This window comes from Myiozetetes cayanensis, unplaced genomic scaffold (assembly GCF_022539395.1).
Source record: "Myiozetetes cayanensis isolate MyiCay16 unplaced genomic scaffold, myiCay2020 scf1, whole genome shotgun sequence".
NCBI classification, from domain to species: Eukaryota; Metazoa; Chordata; class Aves; order Passeriformes; family Tyrannidae; genus Myiozetetes; species Myiozetetes cayanensis.
This window is the reverse complement of record NW_026086604.1, coordinates 46,551,950-46,578,813: the sequence shown is the minus strand read 5'-3', so window position 1 is coordinate 46,578,813 and position 26,864 is coordinate 46,551,950. Positions and strand designations below refer to the sequence as shown.

At 39.4% G+C, this 26,864-nt stretch overlaps 1 protein-coding gene across 2 annotated transcripts in view; it reads right to left on the bottom strand.

Moving 5' to 3' along the window:
- ESCO1 (establishment of sister chromatid cohesion N-acetyltransferase 1) overlaps positions 1-21,007 on the bottom strand; it is a 34,073-nt gene extending 13,066 nt beyond the window's left edge. For both annotated transcript variants that reach the window (XR_007629086.1, XM_050316391.1), the window contains exons 1-8: positions 20,897-21,007; positions 18,249-18,352; positions 17,895-18,093; positions 15,978-17,349; positions 15,212-15,323; positions 14,022-14,085; positions 11,861-11,975; positions 2,664-2,795 (exon numbers count right to left, since the gene is read on the bottom strand). Coding sequence is in view for 1 of the 2 variants with exons in the window: in XM_050316391.1 (XP_050172348.1) it covers positions 2,664-2,795; positions 11,861-11,975; positions 14,022-14,085; positions 15,212-15,323; positions 15,978-17,349; positions 17,895-18,091 (1,992 nt within the window). In the remaining variant the exon portion in view is untranslated. The remainder of the gene's footprint in view (positions 1-2,663; positions 2,796-11,860; positions 11,976-14,021; positions 14,086-15,211; positions 15,324-15,977; positions 17,350-17,894; positions 18,094-18,248; positions 18,353-20,896) is intronic.
- Between the last annotated feature and the right edge of the window lie 5,857 nt (positions 21,008-26,864).

Below are 26,864 nucleotides of genomic sequence, written 5' to 3'. Positions count from 1 at the left end.
GTATCCCAATACCATCTCCTTGTTAGCCTGTCCTTTTGGGACAGGCTCTTTAAAAAAGAACAAACAAAATTTTATTTTGTTGAAGACAGTAAATAATTTGCTATTTACATGCAAACTACCTTCTGGATACTCAATATTTTAAAAAACCCACAAAACAGCTGCATGCAGGTGGGCATGACACTAACAATAATGTCCATTTTCACAGTTCACAGCAAGAAGCATGATAATGCATATAGACCCACTTGTGAGTCTGTGAAACAAATCATTATATAACTACTAAGAAAAAAAATAGGAGATACTCCAAAGGGAGGAAAAGATGAGAAAAGTCTTCTTAAGTCAGACTGGGACCACATCATATGGCACAAAGAATGTGAATGATAAGAGAATGAAAAATGCTTGTAAGATACCTCAGAATGGCCTCCAAATCACAAATAATGCCAATGCCAAACATATTAACTACACAGAAAAGAGTACCTAGAGAGAGCTAATAACGTAACATACCAAGACTAGATGTTCCTGGACCAGAAAGTCTAACCAAGCTATTACTGAGACTTTCTCTAGCACACTTTTTTTTTTAATTCCATGACGCTACTGTCCAGTTAACACTCCCTGTCAGGGAAAGGAAGGCAATTACAGCTTCAACAGAGTAACTACATACAAATACCTATAAACCTCTGAGCCATCCTCCCAACAATCCCCACCAGAAACCTCCTAGCAAAACCAGGATAACTAGCAATCATTCTGGTATTTCTGGATGACTAAGAATTAACAAGTAGTCACTTGCTGTACTAATTCACTGAGAAAAAAGTTTATCTTAAACTGAAATTATTTTCTAAGAGGATGTGAGAATATTTCTGTCACGATACTATCAACCAAGAACCACTGACTGTGGATCAAATGACTAGTGACTTACCTATTTATCATGGCAAAAGTTACCCACCCACACAGAAAACTGAGTTTCAAATTGTTATGAGGAAAAAAAAAATCAGAAGGGAATTAAAGACTCATAAAAACCCTTCTTTAGCCTTTTACTCTACAGTTTCTACTCCAGAATAACCATTTAAATCATCGCTCTACAGCTGTCTAGAATGTCACAAAACACAACTAGAGTCTACAGAGACAGAGCTGTTTACTCACTAAACTGACAATACAATATTTTGCTTGACTACACATTGTTGGAAGATCTAAAAAGATGTCTACCAACTGAGAAAACAATAGGAAAAGCTTTTCTCAAATTAAAAGCATACCTAATTTTATACAAAGTTATTTATGACTGGTTTAATGCAGTCTGCTCTTTCACATTGAAGTTAATTATGCTGTTACTCTACACATGCATACAAGTGAGAAATTTCAGCTCGTCCAACTTCCAAAATATTCAAAACTTCAGTTCAGCTTCTTACCTACACGAATATAGCAGCTTTAAGCAGCTATTGAACTCATCTGCCAGCTTCTGTCCAAAAGAACTAACATCATCTTCTGTAAATTATGTTTACATCTTTGGTAACATTCAAGATCTGAAAGTACTTGGGCAGAGGGGGACAAACAGGAATAAAATGGGGAAACGTATTTTATGTTGCCATTATAATGTACTGCTTCCCATCACACTTTCTGCCCAGTCCCACCCTACAACGTAGCCAGTGTTGTATCAGAAGTGATCTTTTAAGATGTCTGGATTATTCAGCAAAAACTAACCAAGAACAAGAGTAAATATCAAAACTATTTTACCAGATAGTTTCAAGCATGAAAGTTTTAGCTCTGAAGATATATCTTAGTATTTTCAAACAGTGAGATAAAATTGTGCTTGAGATTTAAGAGTAGCCCAACAGCCATTTGTTATCTACATGGAATGAATTGGTGGCCTCAGTTCAGTTATCCTGGAGGTCTTATCTACTCGAGTGTAGAGTACTGAAGGTAACATGTGTGATAAAGAAAATAGACTTTGTGGATTCTATTCTGGATTTCAGACATGTGAACGGGCATTTCCTATGTCTTGTAATATCAGCTACTGTGAAGTAGCTGATTTTACAATATAATTGAAATTGTACACATTTTTTCAAATCTGAGCTTTAATATGAGAGATAGACTCAGATATAGCATATATAATGAAGTTATCAAATAATACTTTGTATTTCAGAGATTAAAATCTAACTATAGATTCAGTAAAATTTCAATATACTGTGAAGTTGTATCAGCTGGATTTCTAGGCAGTCTCTCTTCAAATTACACATATTTAAAGGTAAAGTAATTTAGAAGTCATCTAAGATTACAAAAGTCATCTCAATTACAAAAACAGTACAATCAGTCCTTTATCTGACTATTAAGTTAACTGCTGCAAACACCAGTTGTACTGAAACCTGTATTTAGTACTTTGAGAACAGTGACATTCCTTTGTTTTCTTATCACTACCCTAACACCTCCCTTAGATTAAGTAATTGTAGCAGAAATAATACAATGGTGATGAAACACCATTATCCTACTAACAATTTTATACATTACATATAACCTGTCTACCATGGCTGTTAGAAGTATTTATTTCCCAAAGTGGATAATTTATGTCCTACTGCAATAATAATTTATTAAAACACAATGTAACGTGAATTTTAACTAGTACACATCAAACAAACAATACTGTTTATGCCTTTAGAAAGAGAAGGTTTTCTTACCACATATCTAACAGCACTTATGAACTGGTTATGAAACAGGAGATGTTGGGTTTCATCCTCTGGATTTGACACGGTGTAAAGCATTCCACAAATATTACAGGAAATAGCACCAAATCTCTTCTGTCCTCCATCCTATTAAAAAAAAAAAAAATCAAAACACCAACAAATAATCCACAAAACAGGTATTTGTCAGCTGTAAATACAGTTAAACAGAACTTTCATCTAATCAGATATCCCTTTTATAACATGCTTTCTGGAAATTCAACACAAAAGCTAAAATGGGGTGAAACAGGAGAAACAACAAGAACAGAATTTAGAATTCCATCTTTTGAAAACTAACACAGCCCCAAAAGGCACAGGCATCAATCACAGAGCAAACTTTACCTAAAAAAATTACCTTCATCTCCCAACTACTTTTGAACAAATTACTTTTATTTCATGAAACACAAAGAACAGAGAATTCTTCATTATACCATTTGCAGTAAATATAATCACCTTCCACAAAGAAAATTCCTGTATCCAGCCCCACACTATTTGGTTTTCCCTAAAGTTCTGCTGCTGCTGTTTTGGTTGTGAATTGCTTTGAGATGGGCCACAGGTGAGCCATTTTCCTGAAACTTTGGAAGGATATTATAAAAACCCAAAGGTCACAGAAATAATTGGTAAGATCAGCAATGTATCTGCAACAGCTGATCACTACCTTTACATTTTTTTACTAAATATTCCAAGGCAATTTTTCAGACACTGTATGGTAGCTACACTGCAAATGGAAAATCATACCATTTCGCTCATGACCCTCTAGGTTATCCTCCTACTCTATAACCAACCATTACCAAACTAAGGGCACTACCTAGTACCTGCTGCTTTACTGTGTATTCATTACAAGTGTTACTAATTTGTAAGTATGCTCAGATAAGGAGTCAGTGCCTAATCAAAAGTATCAGGTGCTGGGGCTGCCTCTTGCAAAGAGCAAAAGAACACCAGTTAGAATGATGTCTCTATCCAAAAAGGAAAGTTTTAAGCTACAGCTTAATGTTTGACTACTTTTTTTCCTTTAACTACATTTGGAAATGGAGTTTATGTAACCAGCAAAAAATGTCACTTTTAATCTATTTTAACATATATCACAAGCAATGGAAAAACAAGAAGTTATTCTATACTCTAAATAAGTATGCTATATAAGCAAAAAAGATTTGAGGGTGTTTTTTAAGGAAATTGATCTGTGTGCACAATTTACAAGAAAACAAATCACCTGAACTTAATTTTGTTTTCTAAGAGCTGAAAATATTCATAGCCAAAAAAGCCTACTTTATAGAAGAAAGCATTTTGCAACACAGGAAGAAGTGTTTACAAATCACTTCCTACTCGTTCCATCTTCAAAGATATGTCTAAAGGCTAAGTGACAGTTCAATTCTCCACACAACAGCAACCTATTTCAGACATTAGTGCAATCTAAACTGCAGGTATCAGTTTCTTTCCAAGAAGAGACCGAAGGTACAACAGGCCAGACAAACTCAGAACTGAACTTTTCTTTAAGAGCACATATGTGGAACTCAGCCAAAAGAAAGAAGGTGAGTCTGAGAAGTCACTGCTTGTCAATGAACAGATTCCTACAGAAAGAGAAACAGGAGTACGTTAATTTTCTGAAGGAAACAGAACAGATGAACCCTTAGGTTAGATTTTTAAAGTCAGATGAGCTTTCTAAAAGTGCAAAAATTGAATCTAACATGTTTTATTTTACCTGCAGATTTCCTTTAAAGCAGCAATACAGTTCAAAACAAATTACCCATCCTGGCCACCAAAATATACTGCAAAGGCAGTTCAGCAGGAAGAATGATGTATGCTGGCTAGATTATCTAAAGATGAACCAACTGAACCAAATTTAATAATCCTACCTTGAAGATGGCTAACATCTCCCCTATATCTAGAGCAGGAAAAGTGAAAAGGAAGTGCACTTTGATATTTGGAATATATGAAAAAACCCCATCATGTAAATTAGAAAATCAGCTACATAAAGCAAGTCTTAAAATAATTAGCACATGACAGTACTGCATAAGTCTCATGAAACAATTTCTGTTTAAATCACCAAGAGGCTAAAGGTATTTAGGCCAACCATCTTCCAAAAATCTGAAGTCAGAAAAACCCCCTAGCTACATGGGAAGTCATCAAAAAGTTCAAGGTAAGGATATCCTCAAAGTTGTCTGACTGCTTAGCTCATCCCACCTTGCCTTGTAAATACACATGCTCTTCTGCAAGTTTCCAGGAACAGATTACTTTCCTGGAATAGTACTGTCATGTTGTATTTTGCAGTCTGACTTTCTCAGATGTTGCTAGTATCAGTGGCTTTGAGTTTGGGGGGAGGGGAGGGGGAGGACTTTTGTTTGGATTTTGGTTTTTAAGGATTTTACTGAAGTTACTACTTTACACACATTCGGTTTTATCAGTGGTTAACAGAGGTTAACCAGAGGTTAAGATGAACGACATGTTACATGAGTTATCAGAAAAAGCACATGGTAGCATCTAAAGCAATCTTTTGAGCTCTGTAGCCCTAACAAATGTGGACTACAGTTTTAGGAAATACTTCGTAGTATCCCAAGGGCAATAAAGAAGATTTTTGTGTAACTGAAATACTATTTCAAAGCCACAGAACAGGACATAATGCTTCAGACAAAAATTAAAAGCAGTAGCTTTGGAAATCCAACGCAGACTACAACACCACCAAAAAAAGACATGCAAAATAAAGTCAGGAACTACGAAGAATGCATTTTTATACTTCAACAGAACAGCTAGAGGATCTGACTATTTTTAAGCTGATGTCACTGCAAGAGCTAAAGTGGAAAGGGCATGCATCCATAGGGAAAAAGAACACTCAAACAATAATACTGCATTAAGGGTTGCCAGTCATTCCTTATGGGAAGAGATGAACAAAAAAAACCAAAACCCAACCAGCCAACCAGGAAACCCCACACAGGAGTATCTTATGCACCACATATGAGAGTAAATAAAGCTGGGATTTGAAAGGGGAGGGGAGGAATCTTCTCAGCAAACACCAGATATTGGGTATTGAAAAATAAACTGTTGACTTGCCAGAACTAGAAAAACATGGAAGAAGCCTGACTCTCAGAGAAATGTTTTTCAGAGCAATATTCAAGAAAACGTGTGGTTTCAGGAACAGAAATGTGTTACTTTGCTTAAAACTCAGTTTTCTAAAGAGTAACAATAAAGAGCAAAGATACTTTCATTTCCTAAGCAAATTCTGCAAGTGTAGATGGCCATTAAGTAAGCATTCCCAACAACTCAGGCAATCCTCAAATAAATACAGGATATCCACTGTTTCAAGGCTTCACTGTAATTGAACATTGAATATTGCCTTAATCTCCAGAAGGGCTTCTTAATTCTGTGTTAGAAAGAAAAGTCTTACCAATATCTTCTTTGAGAAAGTGCATGTCTGCTGATCCTCCACATGTGGAGTAAGAAGCCCTGCAAGCAAAAAAGGCATTTGGTGCCTCTGTAGGAGATAAAAAGGGGCCCTTTCTGTTATTTTTTTTCTCTCAATTCAGGCACAGATTAGGTCATCTCTTTCTTGATTACCTAGTATTGGTTAGAGAAGATTGTTTTTTCCTCTAGTCTTTGCACAGAACAAAGAATAAAGCCCAGCCACAGAAACAAGCAGGCTGGAAAGGAAATACAAGAAGTGTAGGAAGAAACAACACAAAGATTTTGGGGCTCTCCACAGAAAATGAAAAGGTCAAAGAATTCTATTTCAGTGAATGATGCATTCAAGACTGAGGCTGCTGGGTAGATCCCCTTGCTGATCAGGAAGATCAGAAGACATGTCCCAACTCAGAAAAAAATTGTGCCTTCATTCTGAACAAATAAAATCCTGGTCAACAACAACAACAAACCAACCCATTGCCAGTATCCATCTTTCTGAAAAACTGCTTTAGCAAAAGGATATAAATCACCTTGAAACTTTCAGAACTGTGATGTATCTAATATTACTTAACATATTTCAAATATGAAAATGGAGTCTCATTATCCATCATGAAATTACAACCTCACTGGTCATTGGCTAAAGCAATATGAAAACAAAAGTAAAAATAAATAAATCTACACTGTGTTTACAGTGGACAAGTAATCCATTCTCAACACATATAAAAATTTTATTTAGGAGTATTGCAGAGTGTGTTCTGATGTGCACTGGTTTTAGCCAGGATAAGGTTAATTTCTGTCACAGCAGCTGCTGTGTTGCTGTGTACTGGATTTGTGACCGAAATGGGGTTGATAACACAGGGAAGTCTTAGCTATTGCTGCACTGTGTGTACACAGCATGCAAGGCCTTTTCTGTTTGCCACACTGCCGTGCCAGCGAGGAGGATGGGGGTGCCAAGAAGCTGGGAGGGGACACAGCCAGGACAGTTGACCCCAACTGACCAGAGGGGTATCCCATGCCACACGGCATCATGTGGAACAGTAAGGCCCAGGGGAAAGGAGGAGAAAGGGGAGGATGTTTGGAGTTAATGGAATTTGTCTTCCAACTGTTACACGTGATGCACTCCTGTTTTTCTGGAGATGGCTAAACACCTGCAAGCCGATGGGCAGTAGTGAGTTATTTCCTTATTTTGCTTTGCTTGCAGGCACAGCTTTTGCTTTATCTGTGAAACTCCCATCCTGCTTGAGGGAGCAGCTGCATGGTGCTCAGCTGCCTGCCAGGGTTAACTCAAAACACCGTGTTATCGGCCTTGGTGCCTGAATTCCTGTCTCAGCTTCCCAGCTAACCACACAAAACATTCTCCCCCACCTTCAGGACAAAGTGTACCATGCACAACCCACCTCAATTTGCTAGACTAAGCTGTGTTGCAGCAGTGAAGCAAGAACTGGAAGAAGTGATAATAAGAAAGGATGGTAGCCACTACCCCTCTGTTGGAGCAGAGCTATCCCAAGGGATAAGACTTGTGTGGGAAGACAAGTGACTGGTCTGAACTACCAAACTGCCTCCCTTGTGCCCATGCAGTGCTCACTGCCTTGTTTTTAGTGGGATTACAGGAAAGCAGAAAGTCAGTACTTAACTAATGTGAACACTGAAATACTGCCCAAAAGCCATTCTCTAATTCTTCAGAGAAACTGCCCAACCAGACTACACCAGTTTATGGAAGAAAACAGCAAATTTAAATGATTGCTATGCAAATTTCTTCAGGCTCCTAAGAAATAATTTTTACACTTATTATTTCCACTAATTTCTTTCACAGATCACCTATTTCAGTCAAAGAGGAAACCATGTTCAACTTAAACCAAAATACACATATGGAGAAATTCCAAGTGTGATATCCAAATGTGTAAACTGAATTAGTATGCACACCACTTCCACATATAGCCCCAACTGCAACCTCAGAATCAGAAGAACCTTCCATTAAGCCATCCTGATCCATGCATTTGCTGATACTTATAAAGATCAACTAAATTTAATCACATTTGCTAGCACGCAGGCATTAACTCAGTCCTCCAGAAAGGCAGAAAAGTCTCCATAACTCTGTACCATGTTTTTATAACTTCAGTGACTTGTTCTCTCTGTTCATTCATTTTACACAATTTTTCCTAAAACTGATTACCATCCTTTCCAAAACACCAGCTTAGCTCAAAGGAACACATCTCCTCAGTGGCATAAAATGGAAGAAGTATCCCTGTATTTCATAGGCAATTATATACAACATTCCCTCACAGCATTATTGCTTTTATCAATCCATATTTTTATGGCCAAAATTTTGTTCTGACAGCGAAGCAGAATTTTTACAAGAAACAAATAACTGACTTTACTTGTCTTGGATGTAAAGCAAATCTCATTTTATGAAAATTGAAAACATGCTTTGTAATTTCTACTTCTTTCCATTTCAGAAGGAAAAGGAACAGATGATTTCATATTCAAGTTCTCGTATTTGCACATCAGACTGAAGTGAAAATAAAGAACAATTTCAGTGCATTGCTCTGTAGAACTTCCTAAGGAGTTCCACATAATCTGACAACCTACCAACTGAATATTTAAATGAAGTGTAAGAGGTTACAGTCCACAAATATTCAGAACAGACTACTCCCACAAACACCAAGTCATGGATGTGGAACATAATATATTTTTAGCCTCAATCTTAATTTCTTTCCCCTCATACTCTCCTCAATCTCAACCTAAATTTTTGCACATCACTTCAAACACCATCGTTTCCTGGCACTGTTTGCTTTGCAAAGTTTGTTGGAGCATTAGATTCTTTGCTGTTTTCAGCTCAAGTTCCATGCTCTGAAGAGATCTGTTTTTTAAGATGTGTGATTGCAACAAGTCAGAACAGAAACAAAATTAAGATAATTTTATGTTTGAAAGCAGCTCAGATAACTAGATGATGTGTATCAGGAAAGAGAATGGTGCAAGTGCAGCTACTAAGTATTTCTTCTACAAACAGAATTTGTGTTATTTCTGTTAGTGTCAAATAGCCTTAAAGCTTGCTCAAGATTGTATTACTTAAGAAAAAAAGAATATTAGTCATTTTAGCAATCATATGGGAGAAGAAGGAAACTCAGATTTTTAAGGATTAAATATAAAAAACTCAAAGCATATTGTGAAAAAGAAAGCCTAGTTTTACCATAACACCTCTCTAAATATAGCTCGGGAACCAAAAAAGATTAGAACAAACACACAATATCGTAACATTCCAGACTATGAGCCTCAGATACTGTAAAGACAATTAAAAGAACAGATGCCAAACTTAAATACAAAGGACTAGGAAGATTCAGTAGCAAAAGAACAGCAAAATAAAGATATTGCATCATGTGGCTAGTCAAACGAAGCACAACTAGTTTTTCTGCTTTGGTTACAGGAAGAAAAAAGGATTCTGTACATACATCAACAGGGACTGGCTCGACAGATCTCCAAAGGAATCAGATCACACAGTAGAGAGCCCAATCGCACCTTTCAAGCTTTTCATTTTTTTAAGAAGTGTAACAAAGTGCAAGTTAAATGTCTCTTGCTAAAAATAAAAGCATGACCTCCCAGCTTTGCTCAAGGAAGAATAGGAAAAATATGGAAGAATAATGAAACTGTTTCTCTTAAAACAACATGCCAGAAACTTGAAATAAAAATGATTTCTAGTTATTAACTATAAAACTTTTTAGACACTATAAATGCTAATTTAAGTGGTTTGACCTGCTCTCCAAGGAGAAATGTCAACCTCAACAGTTTTTAAACCAAATTAGTAATTTCTCCTTTCTCAGAGGATCATTTAGAGAACTGCACGAACACCTTTGAAAATATTTGCTACTAATAATAAAAAAAAAAGCACAGCCATTCAGAATCCACATTTAAGAAACTCACTGTGGTTTTGCAAACAAAACTATTAATAACAAATTGTACCTTATTTTATTACATGCATTTAATCCCAAACTTTTTGAGTATTCACCCTCCAGAAGGCTAGAACAAACTATTCTAGGCATAACTATGTCTCATCTCCACAGTAACCCATGTCAAGCATAGTCTTATGCAAAATAGCTTAACTAATACTTGGGTTCTTCTGTATGTTTTGAAATGCTAAAAGAGCAGTTTACCCTAAGGTAAAACAAAAATCAGCATCTTACCCTAATGCTTTCTTGGTAAAGTGAAATACAGGTATTACCAAAATGCCTTATCAACACAATAAAAAGCCTACTCCGAACTCAGTGAAATCAAAGCTAATTAGATTTGTATGAAGTGATGAAATACGTAAGATATTGTGAAGCGATTGCTTTCATATTTACAATTTAAACACAATGCTCAGTTGCATTTTCCAAAAACATACATACAAAATCTAGACACTAAGTCTCTCCCATTTTTCCTGGTGTTCTTCACTGATGAACCTTTCTCTATACTCTGAAATTTTGCTTGGTAAATAACTTTTACTGCTGAATAGCTAGAGAAAAGAAAATATTACTCTCCTGATTCAGGTGGAATACAAGGATACTCCCAGCATAGTCAGTAAGTTGCAAGAAATTTCTTTGTATGAACAGTGCAGAGGAGAGCTACACAACCTCTCTTCAGTAGCCTAACAGGAAGTTCTGTATTTCTTGTCAAAGATCCCACCAACTTTTCTGTCAAGTTCTATGACTCCATGAGCAAAAATTAGGTTAGCTTTACTGAAATGAAAAGGGATATTACTACAGTCCTTTTAATATAGTTAAAATATTTAATAACTAATTTTAATTCTGTTGGTAAAATGAGTTTCAAAGAGGCAATAACTGAAATGTTAGATCCAGTTCAGTTATCCTGTGGCTGGGCATTAGTTCTTGGAAGCTCTGATTTTAAAATATTTCAGTATGAATATAACAGTGTTCAGAATTCACCTGGTTCTATTTAGTTAATATTTTCACGTGTAAAATCCATGTATTACGTGAAAAAAATACAATTTAGCATGACCTCCAATTATGTATGTGAGAGGTGTAATTTCTTCAGAAGCTTCCTTCCTTATGGCCTGGATTTGTCTTCCCCTGTAGCTTCCCAGCTCTAGCTTTTCGTTTCGCAAGGATTATCTGATATGTGGATTATTAAAAACACAAAACAAAACACAACCAAAAACTCCAACTGTCTCACTACCAAGTATCACCATTCCACAAGACAGAAAAACAACTGTCACTCCCTTCTAATTTCCCATTTTCTTTTTACCTGTATTTTGTAGCTACTAGCAAAAAAGGTAAGAATAAATAACCAAACCAGTATTGCTGCTTAACTATTATGGGGAAAATAAGGACATCCACTAGAAAATCTTTGTTTCAGAAAAAGGGACATTTGAATGACACAGGAACAAATCCATTGGTATTAATATTGTACACAGTCTGCCAGATGCAGCTCACCCTGTAATTCTGAAATTTTAGCAAACTGAGATTTTACATATAAGTAAAAGCAAATTAATTATCCCTAAAACAGCTGTATTTTCACTGAATAGCCATTCTATTTTAAAAATGTAGAAATTTGTTTTAACAAGAATCGGCTTAAGGTTGATTGCCACCATTTTTCTGTCAACACTGAATGACAATCCAGTACAATTTCTTTCAGAAGTCATTTACAATGGTAGTAAGTAGTAGGTATAAGTAATGATTTTTAGACAAGTCCATAAAGACCACAGCACTGCAAATTCAAACTTAATTTCTTCCAGCAGCTATAAGCCTTACTAGAAGAGTATTACTTACTGCAATCAGCTGCTTATCACCATCTTTTCCTGCTTCTTTTAGCTTCTGAATATGTTCCTCAGAAGATGGGAAGTTACTGCATTTTGATGCTAATGAAGGATTTGACAATGGAACCCTTGAAATACAAATATACTTCATGTTAAAAATGGAACCACTCATACATGTCATATTAGAGACTCAAAGCCATTGCAGTTAGCGAAACTGAACTTAAAGGAAATGCAGATCCAAATGTATTACCCAAAACATAGTCCTACATATTTTAACCTGCAATTCAAATGGAAAAATAAGGAAATACAAGGATTAACCAAAAAAACCCAGTCTGTGACTAAACTAATTACAAAATTTTTTGGTTTATTAAAAAAACCAAAAAATTATGATGAAGTGGGCAGGTAAGTCACAACCATCAACACAAGCCTTTAACTGAGGCACTTTCAGAGCATGACAAATGGTGCCTATCACTGTATATTTCCTGCGTAAGGTTTAGGTATCATACACCAGGCTGATAAAGCAGACCATGTAAATATTCCCACAAATCTAAGTCAGCTCTCCAATTCAAGCTTATTGCTTTCTAATGGCTGGCAGTGAAGGGTGGAAGAGGATCCGTGGAACAAATGCATGGGTATCACTGGAATCTCCCTTGGTTTAAGCTTCCCCTTGTCACAGATGAAAGAAACACTAGAAAGGACTAAAATACATCAGCAAAGTTTTTCTGTGAACTTGCTACTATATTCTGGGGGAAAAAATTGTCAATAAAGCAAAACATACACAAAAATACACATACTTCAACTAGGTATTTATGTATTTTCTGTTTCTGAGCAAACTAAGGGTATAGGACCGATCACTTAATTAAGGCAGCTGCTGAAGCACAGGTAGCAGATTAATCCAGTGAGCTTTTCAAAAAATAAAAACTCTTGCCAGACGTTTTTAAAACAGCATTTTTTATGCTAAATCAGAGCTAATTTTTTTATTCCTGTCATGTGCCCTAAAATTTGCATTTTTAAGTAGCTACTTCAAGGTTTGCCTTTTCTTGCTGCAACCTTTTCCTACAAAGCCACAAAGAGAGCTACACTATAGACATGCACACAGATAACATAGATTACTCTGTTAAGGCAGGATTACCACAGAAAGAATGGTGACTTAAATCTTGGCTAATGTATGGAAAGTAGGGTAGGAAAGGTCTCAGAAGAAAAATATATATCCAAATAATAGTAAAGCAATATGGGCTTGTTCAAATAACAAAGGTAACAAATTTAAGTAGATAACATAAAACTGTTTGACAGTTGAGAGTAAAAATATGAAAAACCAGAAGTTATTGTAATGCTTATTGAAAATTCTTAAAAACCTCACTCACTTAAGTAGTTTTGCATCTACCTTACCATCCATCTTCTGTGAAATTTCATAGTAGTATAGTTGGTTAGTTAGAATTGTTTATTTGGCCTCAGAAGGATATACTGCAAATTAGCTTAAACATTCATTTTTGTCCCCATTATGGATATAGAAACCAGTATCAATATACTAACCCCTGTGCCAGCCAGGCTGTTGTTCAAGGTATCGAGTGTGAAGAAATTGTTGTATTTAGCTTGTAACTGGCTAAAACCAGAGACCGTGTCAGAACTGTTAAAAAACTACAACAGTCAACGTGACCAAAGATAAAATGCATATTTTGAACTGTAAGACAAATTTAGTTCGCACTAAGAACTTTTTTTTTAAATATGGCTTCTGCTGACACCTTCATTTCACAGCAATCACAAAACAATTCCAAATTAAATCCCCTCTTCACCACCTAAGAAGATTTCACAGACTCCTTTAATTTAAGGATGAGAAAACTCCTCCGGATGTAAGTGAAAATCATGTGGTAAACCCTTCCCATACTCTCTGGCTATGTGATTTAAGGAAGAGATCACTATAAATGTTTTCCCAGCTCTTAAATAACACTTTTAAAAATAAATGCGCAGTTAAAAATATCTTGTTTAATTATTTTCTTAGCAAAACAAAAACATCCCTTAACTACAGGGCAAAATGAAAGTCTGTTTTTACAAAGGACAAGTCACTTACTTGAAACTGAAAACTGAGCCTGGGAGACAACAGTTAGTCTTATAATAAATCCTCTTGTAACTCTATGGGAGGTTACTGTAATTTCATAATGTATGAAATACTATACCTGTTCTCAGTTTCAGAAGTTTGATTTGCAGGTGAAGTTTGTGTCAACTGCGTGGGAGCCAAATCTACAATTAATCAAAGATGATAACTTCATTATAAAGTTCTTAGTTGCAAAGGAAATTCAAGCTACACAAACAGTGATTTGCAAAAAACATATTCCAGACAATGTTGCAATTTGTTCGTGGCCAATAAAAAAAAAGATTCAACCCTGAGGCAGTCTTCAGATATTCCTCCACAATACTTTAAAAAAAGTGATTTTCTTCAACATTTCCAGAGCAGTTCTGCAGAGCAGTTTGCCAGCAGCTAAACAAAGCCAGCAGTGAAACTACAAGGAATTTAAATATGCTTATACTGACACACACATAAAAAGCTCTATGTATATGTGTAGTCCCCATCTGAGGCATGTTCTGTAACACTTAAGCAAAAGAAACAATCAGCAATAGCAAATGAAAGAAAAAATACTTTTTACATTCTCTAACAGAACAAGTATATTATTCTGCCCTTCAAAAGCATCCTACAATGCCAGAAAAAAACTCCAAACCAACTATTTAGTAAAGCTAAACAGTTAAAGAGTGCACTCAAAATAAGGTTCAGACTAAAATACAAAACTAAAACAAAACTGCAAAACAACCCTACCACCACCAGAAACAGAACAAAAAAAGTTAATGAAGGGACATGTTAGTGATCCATTGATAATATTTCTTAGTCAAATGTACTTCAGTCAAAATAGTCACATTATACTCATCATAAGCTTTGACAAACTGCATTCATGTGCAGAAGACTAAGTAATAAAAACAGAAGAGTGATTACTCAGTTAGTAATTTGGTCAAGATCAAGTAGAATAATTCAGAAGAAAGAAATTCCAAGGAACCAGAACAGAGAATTAAAAAAACAAAAACAAAACCAAGAAAAGCCAACTGAAATATGGAAGTTTTACTATAAGTTCTACTGCTTTACTACATGGTAAAGGAAAGAACTCTAACCCACTTCACAGCCCAGAGATGAAAGAATATTTTGGTGCTACCAGAGTGACCTTGGGTGTGACACAAAGCAATGCCAAAACCCTGGTGAGCAGTTCCAATTCCAGAAGTTTAGTTCTGCGCCAGCTGTACCTTACCTCTCTTAAAGGAAGACTTATGCTTCTCATAGAACTGGCCAAGAGAAGTGGAGAAATTACTAGTAAATGCTTACCTTGAGGTTCACTTTCTCTGGGTTCTTTTTTAACTTGTTTTGGCGGTGTGGGAGCTGTAGCACACTTTACTGGAGAACTTTCTGGACTTGATTCCAAATGTAATCGGAAGTTCTAAACAAAACAGGAAACATTAAATAAGAAACCACCAAATTATTTAATGCCTTTAACCTATTAACAAAATCACTAATTTAACTAAGTATTAACATCTTGAATACAGCACCAGTTTTCTGATTCCTACGTTATTTTAAGCAGACAAAATGCAACTGATTGGCTAGTCCATATTGAATTTTGTGGTATTAATTTAAAGAAAAAATCTTTTTCATTGTATATATAAGCTTCTAAAACATTTCCTCTAGAACACAGCTGTCCTTAAAATCTTAAATTTTAATAGAAACTCATTCAGATAAGGAAATGAGAGAGAAACAAGTGTTCCTTTAACACATCTTTCCAGAACAGAATAGCTATGGAAGTTTAAGTCATGAAAAAGTATCCATATAAATCCATACAACCTCTGGTTCCAGCAAAAAATTTTAACTGATCAACATTTAGCTAACAACAGAATTTAGGAGTGTGGAATCAATCATTTTCACCTTACTATCATTCCATCTGTGACAACGCAACAGTAAATCTTTAATACATTGGAAAATTTTAAGTTACTGTAAAATAAAGTCATTGTTAAAATAAAGTTTCTGAACATGGGATTCTCAGAAAACACAACAGATTTAGAACACCCTCCCACCATACACCATAATTAAAATAACTTACCTCATCTGGTCTTGGCTCACATAAATGTTTTGTCAAATTAGGCAACAAACCATTCTCTGCACCTTTCCTCGTGGGCTGTTTTGTTTCTGATGTCACTTCTTTAACTCCAGCTCTTTCAGCTGAAGGATCCGATTTCTCCTGCACACAAGTTGTATTTTCATTCTCAGAGAGTCTTGCTGACAGCTTGCTTTGTGCCTTCGAAAGCTCTGCTTCTGTAGCTATTTGACTTGCCTCTGAAACTTCAGGGAAATCTTTTAAAAAAGCAAGCTTGGGGGCATTTGCAGAATTTGAGTTACTTTGCTTCATGTTACTAGCTTTCAGCAATTTAATTTTGGTCCATTTAGAGTTTTTGTTTGAGGAGTTATTTCTACCATTCAAAGTACATTTGACGGGCATTCCTTTTTTGCTAGGGAAAAAACGTTTGCACTGAGTACTTTGACTAGGTTCTTTCTGAGTAAGCGCTTCACTTTGTTGTAACTGCAGATCATCCTGCTTTTCTTCTGTTTTGCTGTCCTCGGCATTAGGGGAATCTTTTTTGACCTCTACTGTATCTGACTCAATCTCACCTGCAATTTCTTTGCAAAGTTCAAGGATGCTCACCTTTTTGGATTTCACATCGTTCTCTGGTTGATCAGCCACGCTTGTTTCACTTACAGATGGCTGTGAAGTATTTTTTGGTTTTGTATTGGGTTTTATGTTCTGATGCGCTTGTTGCTTTTCCTTAGATACTGTCTTAGAATTTGGCTTAAGAGAATCAGTTTCCACTTTCTTTGTGTTGCTAGGATTAGGAGATACAGGGCCCGTTTGGTCTTTCTTAACTTCCTCATGACTCTCATCAGGACTTAATGAGGACCCTTGAAGATTGCGTTGAAAGCTACTGGAATTATCCTTTTTATTGTCTGCTTTACTTTTTTTCTCTTTCAGAGAGCTGGTCACCTCTACATGTATTTCTTTATTCTCATTAGTATTTTTTGGCTTTGTCTTCGTGTTCTTCTGTTCCGTCTTCTCTCCAGCAGATTTAAGTGGTTTTGCTGGAACACTGTGACTGTTTCTTTTTGCCTGACTACTGTGCTTAACTTCCAAAGCTTTTTCTTCTTTAACTTCTCTGTTGCGCAGGGATCTTGCTGGAACATGTACATGTGTTAACTGCTGCAGTCTCTGTGATCTCCTCATTACTGGCTCATTTGGTGCAATTACGCATTTTGACTTAGGAATTTCTTGCACAGATTTTTTCTGGCATGCCTCCTTATTTTTTGCAGATTTAGGCTGCTGCTGCTGGACTGCTTTGCCAGGTATTGTTTTACTATTTGAGTTGAATGCTGACGATCTTGTAGTCATGCGCATTCCTACTTCAGGCTCATTGGTGTTATCACTGAAAGATTCAAATAATTATTTTTTCAGCATCCAGAAAGTACAGTTTGTCTTAAGATTCTTTTCACTCTTACTAACTTCTGCCTCCTTTTTAATTTTCTTTCTTAAAACACTAATCTTCCACCCTCAATACTTTTAGAAGAATTTTCTCTCGAATCATTCTAAGAAGAGTTCGCTTCTACCTGGTTACTCTCAAGTGTACCCTTAATGGTTTTTCTGCATGGCAAGACTGAACTATGAACCCCAGATGAATGCTTTTTAACGTCTCTAGCAGTTTTTAATCGTTGACACTTGTAGCTTTGAAAGGAAGTATTAGCTTAATTTTCACTTCAGAAACTTTTTTCAAGGACATCTTTCTGGACATTTACAGGGTTCCAGAGAAAGATTACATAGCAGGCAGCATACTTAATGATTTAAGTCTGATCTCCCTACTAGTACTATTTAACTTTTTAGCTGTATCTTTAACTCAGATTCCCTCTGTTTAGATTGTTTCTGCACTAATGTAATCTACGAATACAATCTAGAACACAGTTTTTTGTCACTGACCTGTTTGATTTGACAGAGGTTTTGAGGACAGTTTTCTCCTGCACTGCACACTGATTAGGCTTTGACTTATTTGAGCCATGTTTTGTATCTGACACCTCCTTTTCCTTCTTTGCTGAAGACTGTTTGCTGTTCTTGTCCAGCTTTGGACGTTTAGCAGAAGGCTCTACTAACGCAGACTTCCTTTTCTGAGCTGCCATTTCTGTAAAACACAACAGCTTTTAGAGTCTTTGTCAAATGTTGTAACTTTTCACTTTCACATATTCACTTTTCCTTTTATAGGTAGATCATGCTAACTGTGATCAGAAAGCAAATATTCAAAGCAACCTCAAATCATATTACATTTATTTTACTTACATGTTTTTAGAAGAGGTAATCGATGTTTAGGCCAAAGTAACTTATCAAGGTGTGCCAAGAGCATTCCTTATGCATATGCTTACAAACAGGATGTTTCATGCCACCTATAAAGAATAAAAAATGTTTATGCAGTAAACACTTTATATTAATCTCCTCCTCAAACTCTGAATTCCCACCTTCTTCCATCCCTTCAGACCATGCTTAGCTTTAAGGTTTCTTTGATACAGAACTAAAAAACAAGCTAAGAAGCAATCAAAAAACAGGTAACACATTTTATTTTTTCTTTCCATATCCAACAATTTTTGGCATTTTGCTGTCTTAAGCATTACTCTTTACCTTTCGAAAGGTGGCAGATAACAGTGCCATTCGAAAGGAACTTTCTCAGCCTTTCACCTTTTTCCAGAAAACAGTATGCTGCTCTCTTTCACACCCAACAAAAAAATGGGCCCACTGTCAATCCTGTGCCTCACAGCAGCAGTGAATAAATGCATTAGACTCTACTAAGTTTTGTGACTGCCACAACAGAACTTCACAGACATCAGCAACCACCTTCAACTGTTCCTTCTGATATGACTTAAGCTACAAATCAGAGACGGAAAACCTAGAAAGTAGCATTATTTGAGACATTTGCCTTGGGCAATTAAAGACCATGTCTTCATGAGAACTGGAACAATGTTAACGATGCAGAAGTTATTCTGCACAAGAGCCTGAAAACTAGCAGAGATCCTTGGTAAAAAAATCTTACACAGATTTGATCTTCCCTTTCATATATATTTCTGACTTCTGAAACTTTTCAGTTCTCTTATTCAAAGACACTGTCTTATGGGATAAGTAATAACTGTTCAGCAAAGTTTCACTAATAACTTTTTAAAATCAGGTTTACCGGAAGACTCGGTGGTCAGAACTTCTACATCACCTTTTTCAATCAAGGATTACCTATTAATTTTTGTCACTGACAAACTGACAAAGAAATATTTCTGCAGCAGAACTATATTGCTTTTCAAACCTGAACTGACCTGACGTTAAATCCGACAAACTATTAAGGTCAAACAGGAACTTCAAGTTACCAGTTGCGTAACACAGACCAGATACTTTCAGTTCATTACAACTACAGTACGACTTCCAGTACTGACAAATGCATGTCTTTCTCTAACAATTTGAAAGATACTTACATTCAGCTCCTTTTAATAATTACTCATTATCCAAAAGGAAAAAGCAAACAGCTGCACTTCTTTTCTTTAGACTTTAAATTGTCCTTAACCTCATTTGCTTTTATCCGCTCCTTTACGAAATGCATAACTAACCATGCAAAACTGATAATTTTGATTTAAAAGCTGACAAAAACTCAGATTCCAGACATCAGTGCCGTCTTCTGACCTTTAAAGAAGCTGCATGACAAACAACTCATATTTTGAGATATACTTTTTAATTCTGTCCAGAGAGTAAATCTGTAACAGCACTTTTCGTGGTGCTATTTCCATGTCTGTCCCTGAGGAGTAGGTAACAGAATTTGCGTGCTTAAATTCTAATAGCTCATGAGTTCATGACACCTTGCAAGCCTACGGGTTTCCACTAGTCAAAGACAACCCGTCAGAGTTGCGGTATGGCCACTCACCCTGGAAATAACAGCTCTAGTTGCTGAATAAGCCTTTGGTCTTCTGGAGAGCAATACCGACTCTCGGAATTTGAGAACACCATGACACGGACTGTATACACCTGGACCTTCTTGGCTTTTTTCCAGACATATACAGAGCTCTCAGACACATGACATGGCACACTCGGGAAAGACTTTCAAGTACAGACCAGAAAGTACAATCCTTCCCTCGCCGGCATTACTCCTCAGGACACTGACAGATACACTCCTCCCACAGAGCTCTTCAACAGCAATTTCTTTCCTACTAATACTTTGCACAACAGAGCAAAGTCTTTTCCAGACATTCTAGAACTGGCAGTCTCTGCCCTGGAGTAGTCGCCCTCCAGTAAAACTCAGATCATGGAAAGAAGGGAAGACACAGAAGTGTAGGAACGAACTAGAACACGATCAAAGATTTTGATGCAAGAAGTACAGAAGGGAAAAAAAAAAAAAAAAAGGCCAGAGGAACGCGAGTTCCACACCCTCCAGTCCTTGCGGCAGCGGCCGAGCCAGGATGCCCACCTGCTGGACAGGGAGCGGGGGTCTCGCACCTGACCCGTCCCGGCTGACGGCCAACGTAGAACTCGGAGGGACGGGAAGGGAAAGGAAGGAAAGGCCTCCAAGCGTGGCTCGATGTCACCCGCCCCAGTGCTCCGCCGTGACACCCTCCTGGGGCAGGGCCTGGCGGGGAGCCCCCACCCGGCCAGGAGCTCCCGCGGCCAGCGCCGCCAGGGCAGGGCGGGGGTGCCGGGATGGTGCCGGGATGGTGCCGCGATGAGGCCGGACGCCGCCAGGCGCCCGCCCCCCCCGGCTCCCTCTGGCGACAGGGCATGGCCGGCCCGCTCCCCCCGCGGCAGGCCCGGGGAGGAGCCGCTGCCGGGCTCTCGGCCCCGGGTGGGGGCGCGGGGGGCACCGGGCGCGGGGCCAAGGGAGCGGCAGGGAGGGGCGGGAGGGATCGGGGCGGGGGGGCCCTCAACTTCCTCACCCGCTCCCCGGTTCCCCGGCGGGCGCTTACCTCGCGAGGGTGTCAGCGACGTGCCGGCGGAGGCGGCGAGCCCGAGCCTCGGACCGCCCACAGCCGGGCACCGCCGCGGCACCGCCCCGTCCCGCCCGCCGCCGGCCCGGCCTCCCGGCGGGGACGAGGCATCTTCCGGCGGGAATCGGAACGGGGAGGGGGCAACGCGGCGCGGTCCGCGCGTGCGCGGCCGCCCGTGTGAGGGCATCTCTGCCGTATGGGAATGTCGAGCAAGGAATCCGGAGACAGCGCCAGTTAAAAAGTGCATCCAGCGACTGGGGGATACTGACAGCGGCGTTTAGCGGCAGGGCAAGGGGGGGGATGGCTTCAAACTGAAAGGAGGTTTAGAGTAGGTATTAGGAAGACATTCTTTACTGCGAAGGGGGGTGAGGCACTGGAACGGGTTACCCAGACAAGTTGTGGATGTCGCTTCCCTGGAAGTGTTCAAGGCCGGGCTGAACAAGGCCCCCCGGATGGGGCTCTGAGCACCGTGGTCTAGTGCGAGGTGTCCCTGCCCACGGCAGGGAGTTGGAACGGGATGATAATTAAGCTTCCCCCCCTGGCGGCGATATCCCGGCGGCTCAGCCCCCTCGGACCGCCGCGCGTCCGGATGGGCTGGCCCAGGCTCTCCCTTGGCATTTCCCTCTCCGCCTGCCAAAAACGAGGAGGGAAAGCGGCGCCGCATGGTGTGGGGCCAGGACGAACAAAGTGGCTTCGGTGGCGGCCGGCGCTGTGTCAGTGACAACTCACGGCTGCAGCAGCAGTGAAATGCAAAGTGAAGGAGAGTGGACTGAGAGGGGACCTCATCGATGTGTATAAATATCTAAAGGGGCGGTGCCAAGAGGATGGAGCCAGGCTCCTATCAGTCGTGCCAAGCAATAGGACAAGAGGCAACGGAACTGATGTACAGGAAGTTCCACCTGCATAGGAGGGAGAGCTTTACTGTGCGAGTGAACAGGCGCTGGAACAGATTGATCAGAGAAGCTGTGGAGTTTCCCTCACTGGAAATATCCCTGACCTGTCTGGACGCAATTCTGCGCAATGTGCTCTGGGATGACCGTGCTTGACCAGGGAGGTTGGACCAGATGACCCACTGTGGTCCTTTCCAACCTGTCCAATTCTGTGATTCCGAGTCTCCCCAAGCCCCTGGTGGTGTCACAGCAGTATGTGCTCGCAGCAGCATTTCCTCAGTGTTTGCAGCCCCCTTCTCACAAGTATGTTTGGAAATGCCTCTAAAATAGGTTTGGTGCTGTACTGGAAGTGAGCTTTTCTAACACCACCTTTGGAAACTTCAAAGATGCAGAGACACATTCTGGGGTTACTCCTGCTGGGGATCTCCTGCTGCTCCGCTGTGTGTTAGGTGTGCAGACAGCAGTCAGCTCCTTTGGCACAGGTGCAGAACAGTGACAGCATGTGTCTCTTGGGTGTAAAAGCAGGACAGACATTTGTCTGTGTCTTGGAGCCTAAAGAGGATTGTTGGGTGTGTCTTGGTCCTGCGCTGTGTCCACTTCTATCTCCAGAGCACTGAATTCGCTCGCTGAGCTGCCTTCTTGAGTCCACTTGTCCAACTTGTTTTGCTTTCCTAAGTTCAGCAGTAACCTTGCAGATGCCAGCTAGCTGTTTTTATTCTGTGTATTCTGCACAGTGTTTCATAACTCATTCTGTGGCTTAAGCATGTATTTGTGATTTTTGCCATAGTCTGGGATATTTCAGTCCTTGCTACACCAGTAATGTGCTTATACCTCAACTGACATTATGTTGTGGCTTCTTTACCTCAGGTTGTTTCAGTGTCTGAGCCTGTGTCTACGCAAATAAAAGAAGATCTGAACAAAAGATGGGGACCTGAGGATGCAACATCCACACCACATCTAGACTGACGCATCTGGACTGATGTGTCAGTCCAGACCAGCTTTAGTCTAGTCCTGTGGATGCAGTGTCTGCTAAGGTTGGAAGATGTTGGGTATGTTCTGGGCATGTAACTAAGGGTTTGGTTTCCTTTAAAAGGAATCCATTATGCACACTGTATAACGAGTGGGAGTGATCAGAAGATGCATGCCTCGTGCACACCTACTGCGCTCCATCTGCTAGCACTAGGCTAGGGCTAACCTGAAGTAGGTCCTACCTGATATGCATACAGTATGTGTGTCAGGATCTTGACATTCAGCAGTTTTGCTGTGCATATCCACTCCTACCAGTATGTTCTGCTTGCCAATATAGACACAGTCTCAGTTTATTTGATCATGAATTCACACAGTGATGTGTATACACCCCTGTATCAGAACACCTGGAGTATAAGCATGATGAACCTCAGCCAATAACCATGCAAGATGCTAGAAGAAAAGGTTTTGAATGGTAGTATGTGACAGGGCTTCTCCCTGTACAGATTTCTGGTTACAGTTCGTTGATCTAACAAGACCACATAAGTATTTTAGTGCTTGGTTCTATAAATATTTGTTTGTTAATGCTTGAAGACTTTAAAATGGGGTTATTTTTATAATAAATATTTTATAATCTTCTAAATGTTTTAGTGATTTCTGTAGCTATGACATTTATGGGATTCATTTTTGGAAATTGCTATAAAGTTTTCTGAATAGCATACATTAGTTTGTATAGAGCAAATGACCTGGAAATACCTTGTTCTGCCTGTAAAGTTTTTTGTCTCCTTGTTAACTGAAACAAGGAACAGCCTTGCTTGCTAAGTCCTGGATAGACTTCATTGAAGCACAGTTTGTACTGGACAAATGGAAATTTTCAGCAGCTGCAGTTTTTTTTTAAAAGCTGATAGGAGGAGATGTTATTTATAACTCCCTGTAGCAGCTCCTCTTTAATGCATGATAATCTGCTGTGACTTTACAATGAAGGCAGCAACATGTGGTCTCCTGCTCTCCTACATGAACCGACAGAATCCTTTTCAGATAAAGGATATTTTAATAACTGGGATGCTTGTAAATTTCCTGGAGGATGATAAAAGCTTTTCTTTATGTTGTCATTAATTTTATAAATTTAACATGATGTTCTCCCAATCCCTCTTTCTTAGGAACATGAAGGAAGTAAATCTAGATTTTCTCACATCCTTCCACAAAATAGTAATTTGCTGTGCAGCAGGGTAGTAGTAAAGCAGCAGGCATTCTTATAAAGCATTAAATTCTGTAATTTGGAAAAATTCAGTGCATGGGATAGAATACCAGTAAATTTCCAGTTTTCCACAGAAGGTGGCAGCATTTTGAAGCACTGATGTCTGTGAACTTGCTAGCAAACGTCACTTTGCTGAAAGAAAACAACAGAAATTTACTGTCCTCAGAAGTCGTGGTGAATATGAACGGGAGTGCTCGGGCACAAATTTGCTGCAGAACTGGAAGGAGAAACTGCATTCCCATAGGTGGAGTATGTGGATAGGACAGATTTTAACCCCAAAAGGACTTTTTGTGAATTTTGCCTTTTTTTAATTTACCAGTGCTGTAATACTGCTGGAGTGCCTCTTGTCTGCAGCTAAGTGAAAAATACTTGCTTCTAAGTTAGACCTTTTTTCACAGGAACAGTAACCCAGCTGATACACGGATCATCCCCACTAATTGAGAGAGTGCCGTGTTGGGCCACAGCTTCAGGAGATGACTGTCACCAAACAGGGAAAGTCTCTCCCAGTATTTTCTCCACTTTCTCTCCCCACTCTCAGCACTTTTCTCTAGCTTCTTACCTCATGCCAGCCTCCATCTAGTACCTTAGGGACTTCCATAGACAAGCAAATTCAACTTACTGAGCTAGCAAAAAAAAAAAATAACCCAGTGGAAAAACTGAATCATATTCTGCCAGAGTAAGAAAGGCTGAGGACCATATGACTGGAATCAGGGAGGATAAGAAAAGGGAGGGGAGGAGGAAGAGCAAGCCTTTTCCTTTTGGCAGGAGGTGCTGTTAACATTGACAGCTGCTTGTGGAACTGCAGCCTGAGGGCAGGCTGCAGAATTACGGGATTGAGCTCTTGATCCCAGACTAAATCCCAGCGGTCCTGCTAGCACAAAGGTCTTGGAGCCCCATTTGACATGCGAACACACTCCCAGCCTGCCCTATTGCTTATCAGACATCTCATCTGAGCAAGGAAGCAGTGACAGACAACCAAAGGGCAGTAGCTGCTTAAACCTTTCACTGATAATTAACCTTGCAATCACCGCCAGTGCGTCAGAATGCCTCAGACAGGTGAGGTAAGGCCACATGGGAAGCACATTTAAACCAGTCGGTTTCTAATCACTACACATATAGAACCTTTACGGAACTGGAGGAGCAGCTGAGATAACACAGGGCCCTGACTTCCTTCCCTTCAGCAGATTCAAAAAGTCCCTCTATCATCATCCAGGAAGAAGGGAAAGGCTGATTTTTGCATCACCAGTAGAGGGAATGAGACAGGAAAACTGGATCCCTCAGAGGAAGAGATGTTTGCTAATGAAGAACTGCTGTGTGTTTAGCAGATTTTTCCTTTGTTGGAATGAAAACGAAAAAAAAAATCCCCCAAACCAGAAAAAAAACAAACCAACCAACCCAATAAAAATGTAGAAATGTAGCTGAAATATTCCACAGCAGATTGGCTGTAGGAATTATTTTACTGGCTGTCAAGAATCACCACTAAACTGTTGGGGGGGGGATCCAGCATGTATGCTGCAGGTCAGTGGCAAGGCCCTAGGGAGAGTCTCCTGGGCTTTTTTATACATTTCTCTGTCTTATTCATTGCCTTGAGCATTCTAAGCATTTTTTGACCAGCTGGCATCCAGGGATGAGAACTACAGCAAGTGGCACAGGATGAAGGGTGCCTGTGTGTGACAGCAACTTGATGACTTGGGGAACAAATGTTTCCTTTTTATTCCTCAAGGAGATCATGTGTCGAGCTGAAGAGGCCTGGGGAGAAGTATGGTGTGCGTGCTCATGAGCACCATGTGTACACTGAAAGTCCTCTTCCTGGCAGGTGTGAGTCATTGGCACGAGCCAGGTAGCTACAGGAATTGTAGGGGAAGAGGCAGTTCCCCTCTGAAATTTCTATGTAGATAGCACATGGGACAATAGGGATTGGATGGTGCCCCGATTGCCTGGAGTTGAAGAGCTTTACAGAGCATTTAGCTGAGAAAGCAGAGGGGCCATCTTCAAAATGGGGAGTCTGTGGAATTTGAAGAGCTGATTTTGTTTTGGTGTTTTTCTTTTTGCAGGGAGGCAGGAAAAAAACTTGTCCGCTTTGCTCACATGCTGAACGTGAGAATTTGTTTTAGGGGAATGGTGAGTCTAGGCCTCAAGAGTGACTGCATCCTGCAACAGTCAACATGTTAATGTCTGAAGGGTGACACTCAGTGCCATATTGACCAGACCATGTTGACATGCCTGGAGTCACCGCTGCTTTATTGGCATTTTCTTGAGCTCAGCTCCTGTGGAGTTGTAGACTGTCTTCCATAGCCCTTTTGGCTAAGTCCTTTAAACTCTTCTGTTATGTGTCTGGGTTTCTAAAAAGAGCATTTATTCTTCTGTTCAGTGTGAAATATATGCCATGGGTTACTTTCTCTGTATACAATCATAGGATCATATTTTGCTATTTTAAATTTTCAGTTCTCCAAGTCTTTTTTTTTTTTTTTTTTTTTAACCAAGAGAGAATATAATAAATTACACCTTAAAACCTTGCTCTTTATGATCTGGTACTAAGACAGCTGAGGTCACAGGTGGCTCTTGGATGACTGAAGGCCTCACAGATAAAAAGAACAGTACCACGCATTGACTCCAAGGGCAAAGTGAGAAGAGGTGGATGTTCTGGAGGACTTTTGTAATATGTCCTGTTTCGAGCAGGAGGGTTGAACTAGACAATCTTTAGAGATCCTACCAACTTCAGCTACTATAAGGTTCTGAACTAGGAGGAAAGTTTTCTTTAAGAGGTAGGTGTCTGGAGCCCTTGTAGCTTGAATTTCATTTTCATTCTACTCTGCCTTTCCAGTGACGAGTA